General features: G+C 40.7%; 1 protein-coding gene and 1 long non-coding RNA gene across 2 annotated transcripts in view; both read right to left on the bottom strand.

Annotated features, from left to right (window-relative positions):
- Nucleotides 1-7163: 7163 nt before the first annotated feature.
- Nucleotides 7164-9259, bottom strand: zgc:112001. Its single transcript, NM_001017689.2, is given in 1 exon segment — nucleotides 7164-9259. A coding segment is annotated over 1 exon segment (843 nt). The 5' UTR covers nucleotides 9150-9259; the 3' UTR covers nucleotides 7164-8306.
- A 2702-nt stretch (nucleotides 9260-11961) lies between these two features.
- LOC141379501 (uncharacterized) overlaps nucleotides 11962-17074 on the bottom strand; it is a 5366-nt gene continuing 253 nt past the window's right edge. The window contains exons 1-3 of the long non-coding RNA XR_012396278.1: nucleotides 16866-17074; nucleotides 14196-14360; nucleotides 11962-13654 (exon numbers count right to left, since the gene is read on the bottom strand). The exon at nucleotides 16866-17074 is cut by the window's right edge and continues 253 nt beyond it. This is a non-coding gene — a long non-coding RNA (uncharacterized lncRNA). The remainder of the gene's footprint in view (nucleotides 13655-14195; nucleotides 14361-16865) is intronic.

Raw genomic sequence — 17074 nt, 5'->3', positions numbered from 1 at the left:
TTGGCTTTGATGAGGTCTTTGCCAGATGTTCCACTCCAGGGCAACTCATGATCAGACAAGAGTCTTTGTGAAGTGTTTAATGTCTTGTATTTATGGCTGTTTGTTCTGAGTTGAGTATTTAGGGAAACAGTACAAGTGTGTCATTGGGATCTTGTAGTGAAGATAGCCTGCTGCAGTGTGTGAGTCTCTGAGCTTTTGGATCAGACACTTACATGCTGAAAAGGTACTTCATCCATCTCTAACTCTTGATTTTATCTTTGGGTAAATGATGTTGTGCATTTCTTAATATTGTTTAATTCTGTAACTGGCATGATACACTTTTATCTGTGTAATGAAACATTACATGCTTTCATAATTAAAGTTTTGGTTCTTTGTGGTGTCAAAGCAGTGGTTGCAATGTTACTATGAGCCACTAGGCTGCGCTAGAGGGGAGTGATAACCGGATATATCCAGTGAGTTGTGTTTGGTTGAGGGAACAGCATGGAGAACTGAGGGTACCAACACACACTGGTTCTGACTTTTTGAGAACATTATTGCTGCTGCTCAAATGTGAGTATTGAATGAGTGTTTACGTTGGAGAGTATTTTCAAAATTTAGTTGTGATTTTCCACATGTTATTTACTTATGTAGACTGGACCTGTTGTCCTGGAGGTTTTTCATTGATGGTGATGGTGATATTGATGTTGATGCACGCTTTTAATGGACTACACAATGATTATTGGTTGGCTTTTAAGGATCTTTATGGTCATCAATAGTTTTTCCAGAAAGTGTGGAGCATCAGCAGGTGAACTACTGTAATATTCCGAGACTTGGAATGATACGGTCAGTGACTCTTAATTCTACATTGCTCATCTTATTTCTCAGAGAGTTGATGTGGATATCATTGCACTCAAGCTGAATATATTCACCTCACCATCCATATCATTTACACAGACTGGTTATTCTCAATGACTGCCTTGGTGTATGTATTGATACATAGAACATGTGTTACATCTGGACAACACGGTGTTAAGTTTTGATTAATTCTGAATCGGCCTGTGCTACCCTGATCTAGTACCCTGATCCAAATAAACTGCACAAGACTGTTTGGAGCAGTCGGCACTTCAGCTCAGAGACTATTTGATTTCTGGTTATCGCTGATTTAGCAGATTGTATGAAAATTAACTAAATTGGACTAAATTACCTAGACTTTCAGTACGAGTGAGCAGGAGGCAGCAGGACTAATTGGGTACTAGTTAACCCTACATCCTCTGACTAACTTCAGAATGTCGAGATCCTGTCCGTGATAAACAATAAACACAATAATGCTAGTCCTCATGTGATCTTGGATTGGGCAGTTGGTTGTGGAGCAGTAAAGTCCTGCAAAGACCCCAGTGACAAACGCATCATAGTACTGACATCATGGGCTAGCCTGAACACCCGCCGGAGACCTACTCAGACCTGCAGTGTCTCCTCAACAGACGCTCATCGTTCTCAAACCCTCTGACATCCAGACTGCAGCTCTGCCCTTTACATTTGACAAGAATTGGAGAACTGAGCCTGGTTTCTACCAAGGTTTGTTTTCCATTTCTACATTGGTGTTTTGATCCTGTCCACAGACACCTTCTGTTCAAGGTCTGCCTGGTTAGTGTTAGTGGATCCTTCAACAGTGACATTCATATTAAACTAAACTGAAGCATCAACGAATATCTCTTGAACTGAAACCTTATCCTTGACTTTTCGATTATTACTTCTTCTACTGCATCTGTAAAGCAGCTTTAACACAGTCTGTATTGTTTAAGGTGCTTCAGAAATAAAAGGGACTTTTCATATTTCATCAACTTTGCAACTGTTTATCTGCGTCTTTGTGTTGGTTTCATTTAATACTTTTAAAACAACAAAGCAAGAGAATGCAGCAAAACTGGATATTCTGGATTCTTCACTCAACAGTAGTGTACAGCAATCTAAAGCAGGTGTACGACACATGTGCTGCTAACTGCTTTATTAAATCATGCATCAAGTAAGGCATGAGCAAGAAAACACATTCACTTCATGACTACTGCACTTCACACAACTACTGAGAAACATGATACTTGAAGCTGCTGGAGATATTCCTCAGAGATTTTGCTTCATATTGACATGATAGCATCACACAGTTGCTGCAGATTTGTCGGCTGCACATCCATGCCACGTTCAAAGTCTCTTAAATCCCCTTTCTTCCCCATTCTGATGCTCGCTTTGAGCTTCAGCAGATCCTCTTGACCATGTCTACATGCCTAAATTCAGTGAGCTGCTGCCCTGTGATTGGCTGATTAGAAATTTGTGTTAACGAGCAGTTGGACAGGTGTACCTAATAAAGTGGCAAATGTGTGTGTGTGTGTGTGTGTGTGTATATATATATATATATATATATATATATATATAGTATTTTTCTGGTATCAGTACTTTATTTTTTGGACCACTTTTACTTTCTGCTCCTTACATTTTTACATTGGGCTCATTACTTTCATTTTAATGTGTTTTACAGGCAACCTGAACCTTTTTACTTCAATCAATCTATTTTTTGTGTCATTGTGCACCTGTGCGAGGGTGCAAAGCTTTTTCAACCTCTGATCACGCACCGTATGTAGGCTGGTTTATTAGGCTTATCATGGGAAGGGTAAGAATGGCTTAAAACATGGATGAGACAGAGAGAGTCATTAACAGCATTAAGGACTTTATTCACCAAATAAAATATCCACAATCATCACACAAAAAGCAAACAAACAGTAAAATCATGTGAGCTGCATGAGTGTTGCTGTTCCAAGAAAATGAAGCAGCTTTAGCATGATGCAAAACAACGGAAGTCAAATACATTATTTTATTTTATAAAAAAAAAATACTAACATTAGTTATTTATAAAGATAAAAGCCTACAGAATAATGCTGAAATCCCATGCTGAACAGTGAGTTTGTGTCCAGCTGATGACACATAAGGCACATTTGAGTGGTGTTGTGGGACAGTATTGTAGAGCCATGTTGCTTGGCTTGTTTGTTGTTGAAAATTGGCAACAGTTTTTATATCAAATGTAAATGTGAGTTACTTTGTATAGACGTGTACATGTGCATTGCAGTTACCAGTGTAAAACTAAAACAGAAAAACAAGTCCAATGTTCAAGAATGAAAGCAAGGATCAACACCATTTGATCTTCTTCTATTTATTCTGTATTGGCCCCCTACAGTGACACGCGTGGAGGAGATTGGATGACACTGGTCTACAGCCAGTCAGGACGCAGAACACAATGCAGTGTTGGAAAAGAGCATGTCAAATTACACTAAAAGTGAACCATGTTATAGCGAGGGACCACTGTACATGGGTTGGGGGTGGTAAAGTGGTGACTGGTATTGAAGAGTGGAGGGAGGTGGTAGAGTGATGATCGTTGGATGGACCTCAAAAGATGCGCTGGCCCTATCTGCACTGGAAGCTGATCCTGTGTCAGAAGATGGAGACACTGTGCTCATAAAGGGATGGACATGGTCAGCAGCAATACTCAGGTAGGCTGTGGCATTGATGCTCAATTGGTACTAATGGACCCAAAGAAAATCTCCCCCACACCATTACACCACCACCACCAGCCTGAACCGCTGATACAAGGCAGGATGATCCATGCTTTCATGTTGTTGAGGCCAAATTGTGAGCCGAGCATCTGAATGTGTCAGCAGAAATGGAGACTCATCAGAGCAGGCAACGTTTCTCCAATCTTCTCATTCTCACATTCACTATATATATATATATATATATATATATATATATATATATATATATATATATATATATATATATATATATATATATATATACTGGGAATGTTGTATGGGGTGAATGTGAGACTTGTATAGCTGGACAATGCCTGAGCAGATGCTGAATGTCTGTGTTTATGTAGTTATTTTATACTGAACACAAATAAAGCAGTTTAATGTGGTGAAGCAGAGCCCTCTAGTGTTGGTTTTGAGCTACAATAACAATCTGACATTGCCCGTTCTGAGCGGCTTCATAAAGCCTGCGAGATAATCCAATAAACTGTCAGTCTAGAATAAAGTCCAGTATGATCGTAAGAGTGTGTTGTACGTGTTTCAGCGACAGTATCTTGTTTGTACTCCAGGTCGCAAAAGAAACAATCAGGTATGCCAGGTGAATATGTTAAAGGCATATGTTGCAAGTAATGTGACCCAAGACAAGTGTGTCGATAAACCAGTGTCTGTGTCCGCTGTAGTTGTGCCACCATCATACTGCCCTGAGGAGAATGGGTTAGTGGTAAAAGATGCTCAGAGATTGGGTGCTCACTTGCAGAATTCTGTTGTTCTGATGCATTTATCATCCCATCTCTCTCACTTGTCTGCGGGTCGGTCTGAAGCTGTGAGTACTTTAATTAGTAAATATACCAAAACATTTTGCTGACATTGCATCACAAACTACACTAATTTGCCATTATAGTGATGTAGGAGACAGCCAGCCCATTAAGCAACATCCTTATCTGATAAATGTAAAGAGAGAGATATCATGAAAACTGAGGTCCAGTATTCACCTGACCATGGCCAAGCCCTACCAAAGTCTGTGGAGTTCACTGTGTATACTGGTACCTCAATCTGACTCCACCTATAGATTTTGTACCGATTATTGTAAGATCAATGCGGTAAGAATAAAATAATTGAATGCACAAGACTGGGAGATTGTGTAGACCGTGTTGGACGTACTCAGTATGTCACAAAATTGAACTTGCTGAAAAGGTACTGGCAAGGTACTGCCATAGAGATATCTGCATTTGTGACACCTGAGAAGAGAGCATTGGCTTTGATAGTACCCTTTCAGCATTTTAAGTAAAGTTTATTCATAAACTAATTTTGAGAGGATATCGTGCTTTATGATTGTTCACAGCTGTTCCATCTTTAGCTAATGACTGATTATCCTATCAGACGATCCTTAACTCACTATAAATAACCAGAATTTTCTCATCTCAATATCTTCTTCTTGAAGAAGAAGTCAAATGTAAATCACCATCAAACCTTTAAAGCATTATCTGTTGATCAGAGCTTTAATTTCTTTAAGTTCTGACAACATTAAATATGTGACCCTGGATTTTTGGATTAATAATGTGCATTAAGCACTTTATCTGGATAACTTTAAAGGTGATTTTTCTCATTATTTAGACTTGTTTTTTGGACCCTTCGATTTCAGATTTTCAAATAGTATCTGGGCCAAATATTATCCTAACAAAGTATTTGTTCACGTATATATCTTTTTTCTTCTTTTGGGTAATGTTTCTGTTTATGTAGTAATGATCTGTGTCTGCTCTGCACCGCCTCTGTCTACCTGAAATGATTTGAAGGAAGGATCTTTGGAAACGGGGCTGATCTCTGCTGGTGCTTCTGCACAGATGATGACCGAGACTGTGACTACAGTGATATCTGCGCTAGCCGTCTCATCTCTAATGCGTCTGGTCAGCCTGCCGAGGATGATGACCCTAGAGTTGAACACAAATGAAGAAATACTGAAGAATGCTGGAAACCAGCGACTGCATTTGTTTTTCCAGCTATGGAAGTGAATGGTTACAGGTTTTCAGCATTCTTCAACATGTCTTCTTCTTCAGTGTTCAACAGGAGAAAGAAACTCTTGCAGGTCTAAACCACTAGAGGGAGGGTAAACAGTGCGCAAATGTTCATTTTTGGGTGAACGGACCCTTTAGGCTGTGGCTGGAGAGTTTGTCCTTTATATAAGACATCAGTGACTGCTGCTTTCATAAATCAAGACCTTTTTTATTAAGTCCAATAATCCTCCGCTCAGTTTGATTGCATATGAAGGCCGAGACCCTCACTGTGGACCACTGTGACACAGTTAGCTGTGTTGTGGATCTTTCATGACGGATACAATTGAACTGACTGAGTTATCTGTAGACCAAACAGCCGTCAATAGTCGGCGGAGCGGTTTAGTCCTGTCTCAGGAATCAGCAGGAGTTCATCAGTATTATAATGTCCAGACTGAGCTTCTCTCATTATCATCACTGCCAGTGTTCAATTCAGCCGCCCAGAAGAGCTCGCTGCAGAACATCCTCTGTCCACACCGCTGGTATATGAGCTGTAGAGTTCATCCTGAACTGTGTGGATTGTAGATGTTTGAAGAGCTGATGTTGTCCTGCCACACACACACACACACACACACACACACACACACACACACACACACACACACACACACACACACACACTCTGTGAACACTGAAGCATGACAGACATGACCCCGGGTCCGTCCGAATAACCCACCTCTGCTTCAGGCTCTGCTATCAGACACGGGTTTGGCTGAGCTGAAACTGGTGGATCTGGACCGTCTGGACTCTGATTATCTCCATCCTGTTTTCTCTAGAGCCAATAGCAGGTTGTAGAGGAAAACAGTGAAGATTGAGTCACCTAGAGCCAGAGCTCAGCCAGAATCATCTTCCAGACCTGTGTGGGTTTCTTTCTTCTGCTGAACACAAGTGAAGATATTCTGCTGGAGCACACAGCCACTGGCTTCTGTAGTGTTTACTGTTCCAGCTCTGAAGCCAACGGCCGCTCTTCTCCTCAGTGTGTCTTGTGTTGTGTCCATCAGAGGAAAGAAACTCATCAGTGTTGACAGCCACTGGAGTCTGAGGAAATGTGTGTGTGTGTGTGTGTGTGTGTGTGTGTGTGTGTGTGTGTGTGTGTGTGTGTGTGTGTGTGTGTGTGTGTGTGTGTGTGTGTGTGTGTGTGTGTGTGTGTGTGTGTGTGTGTGTGTGTGTACTGTCCCTTTAATACATTAATGTTTATTATACATCATGACAGCATGATGCTCTGAATGAGCCTTGTGTTTGGCACAGGAGCAGAATAAATGATTGTTCAGCTGATTGATCCCACATGGAACAATACTATAGTAATGATACAGTAGATATGCCAGTGCAAACTAGTGTTCCTTTACCATACGACCATACTATAGTAAATATTTACATCACTTAGTTCATGAGTGCTCCAGCACACTGCAGGACAGTGACCTGATCAACTGTGTTCAGTACTGTAGTGCAGTGGTTCCCAACTGTTTTTGGGCCCCCTTTCCCCCTGGAAAATATAGTAAGGCCCCTCCACATTTAATGATGTTATCGCTCATATGAGTTGCAGTGGTATGATAAATAAAGGGTGTTTTCAAACGAACGGTGTGTTTATACCTATATCTAGACATGTTTATGCACAGATAATAGCCTAATGTAAAGCAAAACATCAGTAGGCCGTGTGTGTTGGGTTTCACCCTGCAGTATTGGGCAGTCGTCTGCAAATGTCTGATTAATTTGGACGGCCTCAGGCATTCCTTAGCAAGAACTTTGTCCCAGACCACTGTGGCTGGCTCAAGGATTTTTCTGCTTCAAGAAAATGGAATAAGCCAATGTTCAGCTAACTATACCGGTATTTCCTGCATTTGGTGTTTCCAGTATTGCTTGTGCTGTGAGCTGAAATGTTTGTAGCTTGCTCAGCTGGGTCCAGTATGATTGGGTCAATACTATTAGCTGCTGAAGGAGAATCAGAGACTATTTTAGTGGAGCACAAATTACAAATGTGTCCATTTAATGGTCAGCCGGGATAAAATCAACAAAGGGAAGATGATCGATCCTTTAATTGTCCAATGCATAACCTTTTTTATAATATAATGTGACCCCCAACAAAGCTTGCTGAGGCCTCCTTGTAGGCCGGGACCCCCCAGTTGGGAACCGCTGCTGTAGTGCTTCAGTCTTTACTACAGTAAACTGTGGGGTTTTACTGTACTGTAATATACCCAATAGCTGTAGACACTTCCGTGTTGGGTCATTTGTTTATGTGACTATAGTTGCTGTTACCATACACACTGTAGTGTTTACTGTAGTATAGTCATGTGGGAGGAATGACTGATTTCTGCTGAATGAGTGAATCTGTCAGAGATGTGGAGTAAAACACTGTCAATGAAGACACAAGATGTGTTCTAGGCCACACACACACACACACACACACACACACACACACACACACACACACACACACACACACACACATGGTGATGCTTTCATCAGTCCAGCTCTTAGTCTTGAGGTTTCCCGCCCTCAGCTCATCAATACAGCACGTTTGCATATTTGTACACAGATGCGCGTTCATGATCTGATGCTCATTAATAATTCATATTTACACGCCAGAGTCTACAGTTCATAAGACAACTATAAGACAACAGACAGGAAGACGGTCTCGCTGAAGTGCGCTCGTGCCCGCGACGCTTTTGTTCCCTCGCGCACACAAACAAACACGCAGACGCGCGCGGCTCTACGCCACCGACAGGCGGCCGCGGTGCGCTCTCGGCTTGAGCGCGGCCGGGATGGGCAGTTTGTCCAGGCTGCTCGGGAACTGCTCGGGCGGCAGCTGCGCGAGGATCCGCCGCATCGCGATGAGGAAGAGCGGCGCGGGCTCGCGGCCGGTGAGGTAGTTGAGCTTGTCCTCTCCGAGCACCTTGCTCCAGCACTGGCGCTCCTTCTGCAGCGCGCTCTTCATCTTGAAGCGCATCTCCGGCATGAACATCAGCAGGTTCTCCAGGCACGACTTCTTGGCGCCGACGTTCGCCTTCGAGTCGCGCAGCTGCTGCAGCACCACGTCCAGCGGCGTCATGCCGTTGTGGTCCTCGGCCTGCGGCGACGCGCCGTTGCCTAGCAGCAGCATGACGGCGTCCGCGCGCAGCAGCTCGCAGGCCAGGTGGAGCGGGGTTTTGCCATCCTCCAGGTGGAAGCAGCCGCCGCGGTTCATGTAGGAGCGCAGGCCGGGCAGCTGATGCGCCACCTGCAGGATGTGCACCAGGATGTCGCGCCGGTCGTAGCGCACGGCCATGGCCAGGTGCGGCGCGGAGGACGGGCAGCAGCAGAAGCGCTCTCCCGGCATCTCCAGCGCCTCGTCCGAGAAGCGGCTGAGCAGGTACTGCGCGTACGGCCGGTGGTCGTGCACGATCGCGTAGAGCAGCGCCTCGGACGGGCTGTAGGTCCTCTGCTTGGCGTCCTCCTCCCAGTAGAAGGTCTCCATGGTGCGCATGTCCTCCAGCATCCACACGGGCTTCAGGTCGCGCACCGCCTGGTAGAACAGGAACGAGATGAACTTGTGCTGCTTGCGCTCGTCCTCCATCTGGCCTTCCGTCCGTCGGTCGTTCAGCGCGAGGCGAGGTGGAGGTCGCGTCGGCTGGCCGTCATCCTAGCAGCACCAGCAGCAGTCCGTCAGCGGCCGCTCTCTGCAGTGCGCGCTCAGTGCGCGTGCGCTCTCTCCGCCTGTGACGCGCGCTCCGCTCACGCGCGCCGCCGCGTCCTGTTCTGCAACTGCAGACGTGGTTTATCCACAGCTCTGCGTCTGGACACACACCACACTCGCGGAATATGTGCATTTATTTCCATTCTATTTAAAAGAAAGAAAGAAATATCTCCATATAGGAGAAACACACTTAGACAATGGTTTCAGCTTTTCAGCATTCTTCAAAATATATTCTCTTGAGTTTAACAAAAGAATGTCATGAATGTTGGAAACAAGTTAAAAGGCGAGTAAATAATAAGTTTTGCTGTGTACTATGCCTTTAATGTTCCAATATTTATGCATATTAATTATTTTACACATATAAATGTGTCCAGCTATGCAAAGTTCAATGGGAATAGATCATGTCTCTTTACACGATAATGTCCAGAAGACTTGACTGTTAGTGTAATGTCAGCATAATGATAGCAGAAGAGCATAATAATGCATGTTCGGCTGTTCTCACCCCACTGGAGAAACAAAAGTAATGAACAGTAAACCCTGTGGTGTTCTTGAACAGTACTATAGTAAAGTGTGTTATACAGTATCCCGCGTTTACAATCGTCATCTGGAGTCAGTTACAGCAGAGTGAATGTGGAGTCACAGTTATGAACATGTCTTCACTGTTATTACAGTAGTGATGTGCAGAGATACCTTCTCTTTTTCGGATGAATACGCTATCAAGTTTTATGGATCATGTGGTGGGCGATATGGAGAGATAATAAGGACCGCCCTGGACCAACTGGACAATCAAGTAATTATTTAGCATTCAATCATATCACTGATTAAAGGGGGGCATATTAAACTTTATGGAGTTCACCATGGAGTTTCTCTTTTTGTGTGCAATATTGGAATTCATGCAGGTAATTAATCTTTGAAGTTACAAAACAGTTTGTTCCCTAAAAGAAAAGTTTGTAGCACTGTTTTCACCTCTGTAAAGGATGCTACATTTTCATCACTTAGTCTTTAGTAGAACAACCATGACTGAGTCCGGCTGACCAGGGAGTGAAAACAGGTGCTGCAACAATAATTATAAAGCAAATTTCATTTTTAATAATTAAAACATGTTGGGAATTTCTGATCAAAATGACTAACCTGTGAATAACCATAATTAATGCCCTTCAATTGTAAAGTGGTGCCACCTGTCATCTCTCAGGGTCTGAGCATCTGGTTTAATGTGACAATAGCTGATGACCTATGGCAAGCCGTTTTAACTTTTATTCTATAGCCCGTACTAGTATCTATTTTCTTGTTACTAGTACTTATATTTTAGATACTATTATCTTTTCCATTAAGTACTAGTACTTATTTATTAGTTACTAGTACTTATTTATTAGTTACTAGTACTTATTTATTAGATACTAGTACTTATTTATTAGTTACTAGTACTTATTTATTAGATACTAGTACTTATTTATTAGATACTAGTACTTATTTATTAGTTACTAGTACTTATTTATTAGTTACTAGTACTTATTTATTAGATACTAGTACTTATGTATTAGTTACTAGTACTTATTTATTAGTTACTAGTACTTATTTATTAGTTACTAGTACTTATTTATTAGTTACTAGTACTTATGTATTAGTTACTAGTACTTATTTATTAGTTACTAGTACTTATTTATTAGTTACTAGTACTTATTTATTAGTTACTAGTACTTATTTATTAGATACTAGTACTTATGTATTAGTTACTAGTACTTATTTATTAGTTACTAGTACTTATTTATTAGTTACTAGTACTTATTTATTAGTTACTAGTACTTATTTATTAGATACTAGTACTTATTTATTAGTTACTAGTACTTATGTATTAGTTACTAGTACTTATTTATTAGTTACTAGTACTTATTTATTAGTTACTAGTACTTATTTATTAGATACTAGTACTTATTTATTAGTTCTTTCTTTCTGTTGTTACTCGTAATGAATTAAATTTTTCCCATTCATTTCTATGGGATCTCTAATTGAGATATCAACTATTCAGTTTTGACTAGTATGTATTCTAGCTGTGACTAGTGCATATTTTTTATCTACTAGTAGTTAATCATTAGGTACTAGCACCTATTACTGAGATGCTACTACCTAATTAATAGATACTAGTACTTATTTATTAGATACTAGTACTTATTAAATAGCTTACTAATGTTTATTCATGTAGAGTTGATGCTTTAACGGATAATCAATTCAATATTTGCTAATGCTTAATAAATGATTCATTATTATAAAAGTGTTACCTGAAAAGTTTTATAAATAGAAGGTATATAAATGACTGTGTTACTGACATTACTACCTTCAGTTTCCAAATTAAGTTGCTTTGCCTTTGCTTTTTTTACCTTGCTTTTTGTATATGTTTGTGATTTTGCAGTAAAAATAGATTTTCATCCTCTTTTTATGTTTCTTTTTACTGCAGGACACAGAGCCAGAAGATATTTGCACAAAACAGATGGAGATGGACATCCTTAGCACTGTTGAAGATGATGTTGCCACTCTTCAGACGAACCTAAATGTAAGGTGCCTGTCTGTGGTTCTGGAAGAGCAAATCGTGCTGGAAAAGATCTTCCGACAGCTGTTGTTCTCCTCTTTGGTTTGATTAATTTCCTCATTATGAACTACCCCAAAGAACTGAAACTCATCTTTGACACTATTCAGAAACTATTCAGAAAGTATTCAGTTATACACTGAAATTGTGTTACTCTTGGTGTTGTCACGAAACTTAAATTCAGTTTTGATTTTACATTTTCAAATTTTAAAAACATCCGTTTCCCACCAATTAATAGATTGGCTGTTGTGTTCAAGCGCTCAACATAAATGACTGTGATTGGCTGAGAAGTTCACCATTTCACTGCTCTTCACTGATGTTCATGGAGTGCAAACACAGATACACACACACACACACACACACACACACACACACACACACACACACACACACACACACACACACAAACTGGAGTGTTTCAAAACGTCGCATAGTCGATCCATCAGCGTAACACTTGTGTCAGCTTATACACAGAGCAGTTGATCAATGTGAAATTCTTAAGTGTCCCTGTGTCTGTGGTTACACTCAGTAAACAGCAGTGAGTTTGGTGAACTGATGATCTTCACGCCCAATCAGTGTTTTCTGTTGAGCATGTGAACACAATGGCAATATAACAGTGTTTAAAACATGGTCAACAACGCTCAAATGTTAGCAGGAAATGGACGTTTTTAAAATTATAGAACTGATGGGTAACAACATTAAAATATCGTGACAAAACTAATTACTCTTGCACTTTGAAAAAAATGTTGATAGTGCAAGCTTTTTAAATATTTATTTTGCTTAACTCGAGCACTTAAAAGGCAATATAGGATTTGAGGATTTACCTTTTTGTTGCCTCTTTTCCTTCTCTGGACTGCAGTACATTTCATTTGGACAGAAAGCTGTTTGCAGAATTGTCAATAAATAGATTCTTTGATATTGTGTTTTATAGTGTGTTTTGTAATCTTTTAACTTCATACTCAGAGTCATACAGGTATTTGTTTGAGAAGCGCAGATATAAGATTTCCATAAAATTATGAGTTAAAAGATAAAGATTAAATCAACTTAAAAAATTAAGGCAACCAGCTGCACAGCTTTGAGTTAACTGAACTTCTGTTAAGTTGTGCCAACTCATTTATTACAGTTTACTCAACCCCTGTTTAATTTTAGGCAAACTCATAATGACAAGTTAGATGAACTTAGGCTTGAAAGTTGTCATGACTTAAACCAGTCATTTCAGTCAACTTAAAAAAATAATTTGGCACAACTTCAACCACTGAAGTTGAGTAAACTCAAAATTTCTTTGCAGCCGGTTGCTTTAAAATTTTAAGTTTACTCAACTTTTTATTTTTCACAGTGCATGAGTGAGGAATGTTGGCACTGATCAGATAGACAGACTTTGTTTGAGACATATAAGGTGTTCTGCAGAGTTTCTGCAGTAATATTACAGAATCATGAGTGAAAACTCTGAACATTGAGCACAATATCTGTCTGTGTGGGCTGAACACCTAACACATGTTGCTTTGACTGTTTGTCAAATTTCCCAACACCAGTGACTGATGAAACAGACAGCACCATGATCTGAAGCTGAAGCATGATCTGAAGCTGACTTACAGACTAAAGGCAAAGTGAAATCTGTCCATGTTGTGGGATAAAACACACACATATATCCACAGTGGGGGAAACCAGTCTGACCGGGGTGGTGTGTAGCACTGAAGAAGTCCAGCTAAACAGACAGGAGCTTGGTTATGAAGAGACTTAAGCAGATATTCCCCGATACAGAGGCCTGCAGGAATCTAATGTGGACGAGCACATGAACCGCCATCTGTGGGGAGTGAGAAATAGTTTAATTCTGGAGAACAGATGAAGCTGATAGAACAGAAGACACATGTTCATCTGATCAAAATAACTGAGTCCAGTTTTGGAGGCTTTATTGTACATGAAGCTGAGGTGCGCGTGCCGTAGCAACAACAGCTCCAGAATGACTGCTGTCCCTCACAGATATACACAACCACAGGCCTGCCATACATATGTGTGAGCGAGGAAAGGGCCACTGATGATGAGCAGCACCAGACAGACTCTGTGCACATTTATTGCCGTTTCTACACCAAATCTTGTAAAAAAATAAACTTAAAAATATGCAGATTCATGCTGAATGATTTTGAGAGTAAAACGTAAACCATGACACAGAAAACAATTACTTTAACATTGACAATGCTGATCTAATAAGATTATGTACTAAACACTCATATAATATCTCTACCAACAGACAGAAATATGACTCTAACTGTATTGTGCATAAATCAGATGAACATTAGCACAGTCATATTACACATTACAGAATGAAGATAAAACTGTTTACACACATTTACAGAAGTAAATAAACAGAATCTGCAGAAACAGGTCTGTGTCTTCAACACACAGCGCCCTCTGGTGTTTGTAGAGGACCTCCACCAGCACACAGCGCTTCCGGGAGCACTTCCCTCCTCTTCCTCTGTAATCTCCTTAATCCTGGAATGATTGTTTTCATCCTGGAGGTGGAGAGAGTTGATCATCCTCACATGATGCCAGCAGCGCTCCCATACGGAAGCCACATAGATTGGAGAACTACACACACATTTCCATCTATTTAGATGTCTAATTTTGCAGTAAATGTCTAATAATCACCGTAGAGCAATAATAATTACTAAAGGATCAGCTACCGTAGGCTCTATTCTGGAGAGTTTATGTATTGCAGAGTATTTTGACCCTCCGCTATGCTTGACTGTGTTTCTTGCTAATGCTATTGCTAATGTTTTCACCGTATGACTGTGTGTTTAATCAGGTCTGCTGTGTTTTGACTTCAGCATTTTCAAATGTAGAGGCTGTATTTATTTGACAGTATGTGTGATTTTGGGAAATGACCTATTTGGTTAAGTGTGTGTTGCTGATTGCTGTATTAGGAGTTCAGAAAACACACTTTAGTATTGCTAACACTAGTTAGAGGACTGGTCTCGCCTGCCCTCTGCTGGACACTCACATGATCATCACATGACCTCACTCATGGTTATTATTTCAGCTATTCTCCAGTGCTAAAACTAGAACATGTCTGACCCATGACACTATAGTTTAGAAACGCAGACTGATTCTCTAAACTGCTTTAAACACTCCCCCTGCTTTGACACTGATCAGTGGAACTGTTTCTGGAAAACACACACATTTCTCAGAGATTACAGTGTGTGTGTTCATTCAGACGCACCAGTATTCAACACTATAGACTGAGGATGGTCACTGAAGCACAGAGTTCAGTAATAAAAGAAGTTCAGTTCATGAACACTCCACTTTTTTTTTGGAAATAGGCTCATACAGGCCACCTAGATTTGTTTAATACATTCAGCCTATACTTGCATGTTAGAGTACAATTAGCTTAGCTTAGCATAAATCATTGAATCAGATTAGACCATTAGCATCTCGTTAAAATTCTTACTATGGCTGATGTTAGGCCGTCGCCAGCTACTGTAGATAACTGCACTACGTAATGTCACTGCAGTGCTTCAGTCATCATGCAGCAGCACAATTTCCTGTTTATTACTGCAGAATGACGCCAGTTACTAATATTACAGCAGTTTAATCCCTTTAGCCATATCAACTATAGCAAATAACTTTTCTTTTCCTGTTGGTCTTAGTACATGATGCAACTATAAACTGTAAAGAGTCAAGTTTTATGTGTTAATTTTCCAAATGTTTGTAGATGCTAATGGTCTAATCCGACTCAATGATTTATGCTAAGCTAAGCTAAAAGTGCTCCCACCAATCTCAGAAATGGGCTAAATGGTTTGAAAATTCAGCACTTTAACTCTAGGAGAGCTGTAAAATGAGAATATTTCCCAAAATAGTGTTGCTTTAACAGACAATTACACACGTGGAACACAGAGGGTCAAAACTCAGTGTGGTTTGGTGGTCATCAAGACAACAGAAAGACGACAATCTCTATAGTTGATTAATGAATACTCACTGATCAAATCAACTGATTTAATCAATCATAAGTACAATGTAAAACACGTGTGTACACAATTATTAGATTATAACTAATGATTAATTTCAGTCTAAACTCATATTAGTTAAGGCCACCTATTATAAAGTGGGACTGTACCTGATAAATGGAAGTAATAAATTAAACTAATGTCCCTTCATTAAGCACACAAGTGTCCACACAGCAGAACACAATGTCCAAAACCCTTTCTGACAATGTAATGCTGTGATTTGAAGAGGACGTACTGAATTATTACAGCTTCTCCAGCTATATAGTGAGACAATTTGACTATGTCTTGAAAACATGATCTGTAAAGCGTCCTGATGATCATACGGTCTTGTCATGAACCGCTGAGCAGATCTCACACGGTGAAAACTTCATCATTTCAGCTGAAAAACACAACTACAGCCTAACAGCTAAACCAGGACACACTAGCGGGATATAACATCCTCCACCAGGGCTATGAAGGTTTCGGTTAAATATTAACTCAACGTCATTTATTCATGGAAATGTCATGTGTATGATCATGTTCATGATTTATAATAAAATATGAGATGCATTATTAAACACTGCATGAAGACACAAACAGTTCCTGCTGAACGCCAGCACTGAAACTGAGCGACAGAGTCTTCAGCTCATCTCTGACAGAGGCTGAAGAGCTCAGAGCTGGAAGAGTTGAGGACACACACACACATACGCACGCACGCACGCACACACACACACACACTGGTTACTTTTGATAAACTGAATTATTTTTTTTCAGTGATAGTCCATGATGCGCATAAGAACAGGTGTATGGACACACAGCTAGTACAGCGCTGAAGGCCACAGACTCCTCTAACGGAGCACATGCAGCTCCAGCAGAAGCATTCACTCATCCTGACACAAACACAAATGGATGGGAATGTTCTCGTGAAATCATTAGTGCATAAAATCAATTGCTGAAATGAGCGTCCCCTTCGGGCCTGGATTCAACTTTCATCAGCTTGACACTTAATAATTGAAAATAAAACAGAGAACTCACATAAACAGAGCAGAGGAGCACACAGCGTCTGCTTCAGCCTGTCAGATGAGCTGTGTGATGGAGAGCAGATCCTGAACAACCCGGGACAACTGCATCCTGCTGGAAGAGGTGCTGTGAGGGCAACAGGCGGGATGTTTCAACAGGACAATGACCCAAATCTACTAAGGAGTTCATGCTCAGACACAATACAATGACAGAATGGCCATCCC

Source organism: Danio rerio, chromosome 20, assembly GCF_049306965.1.
Source record: "Danio rerio strain Tuebingen ecotype United States chromosome 20, GRCz12tu, whole genome shotgun sequence".
NCBI lineage: Eukaryota > Metazoa > Chordata > Actinopteri > Cypriniformes > Danionidae > Danio > Danio rerio.
This window is presented reverse-complemented; position numbering and strand designations above follow the sequence as displayed.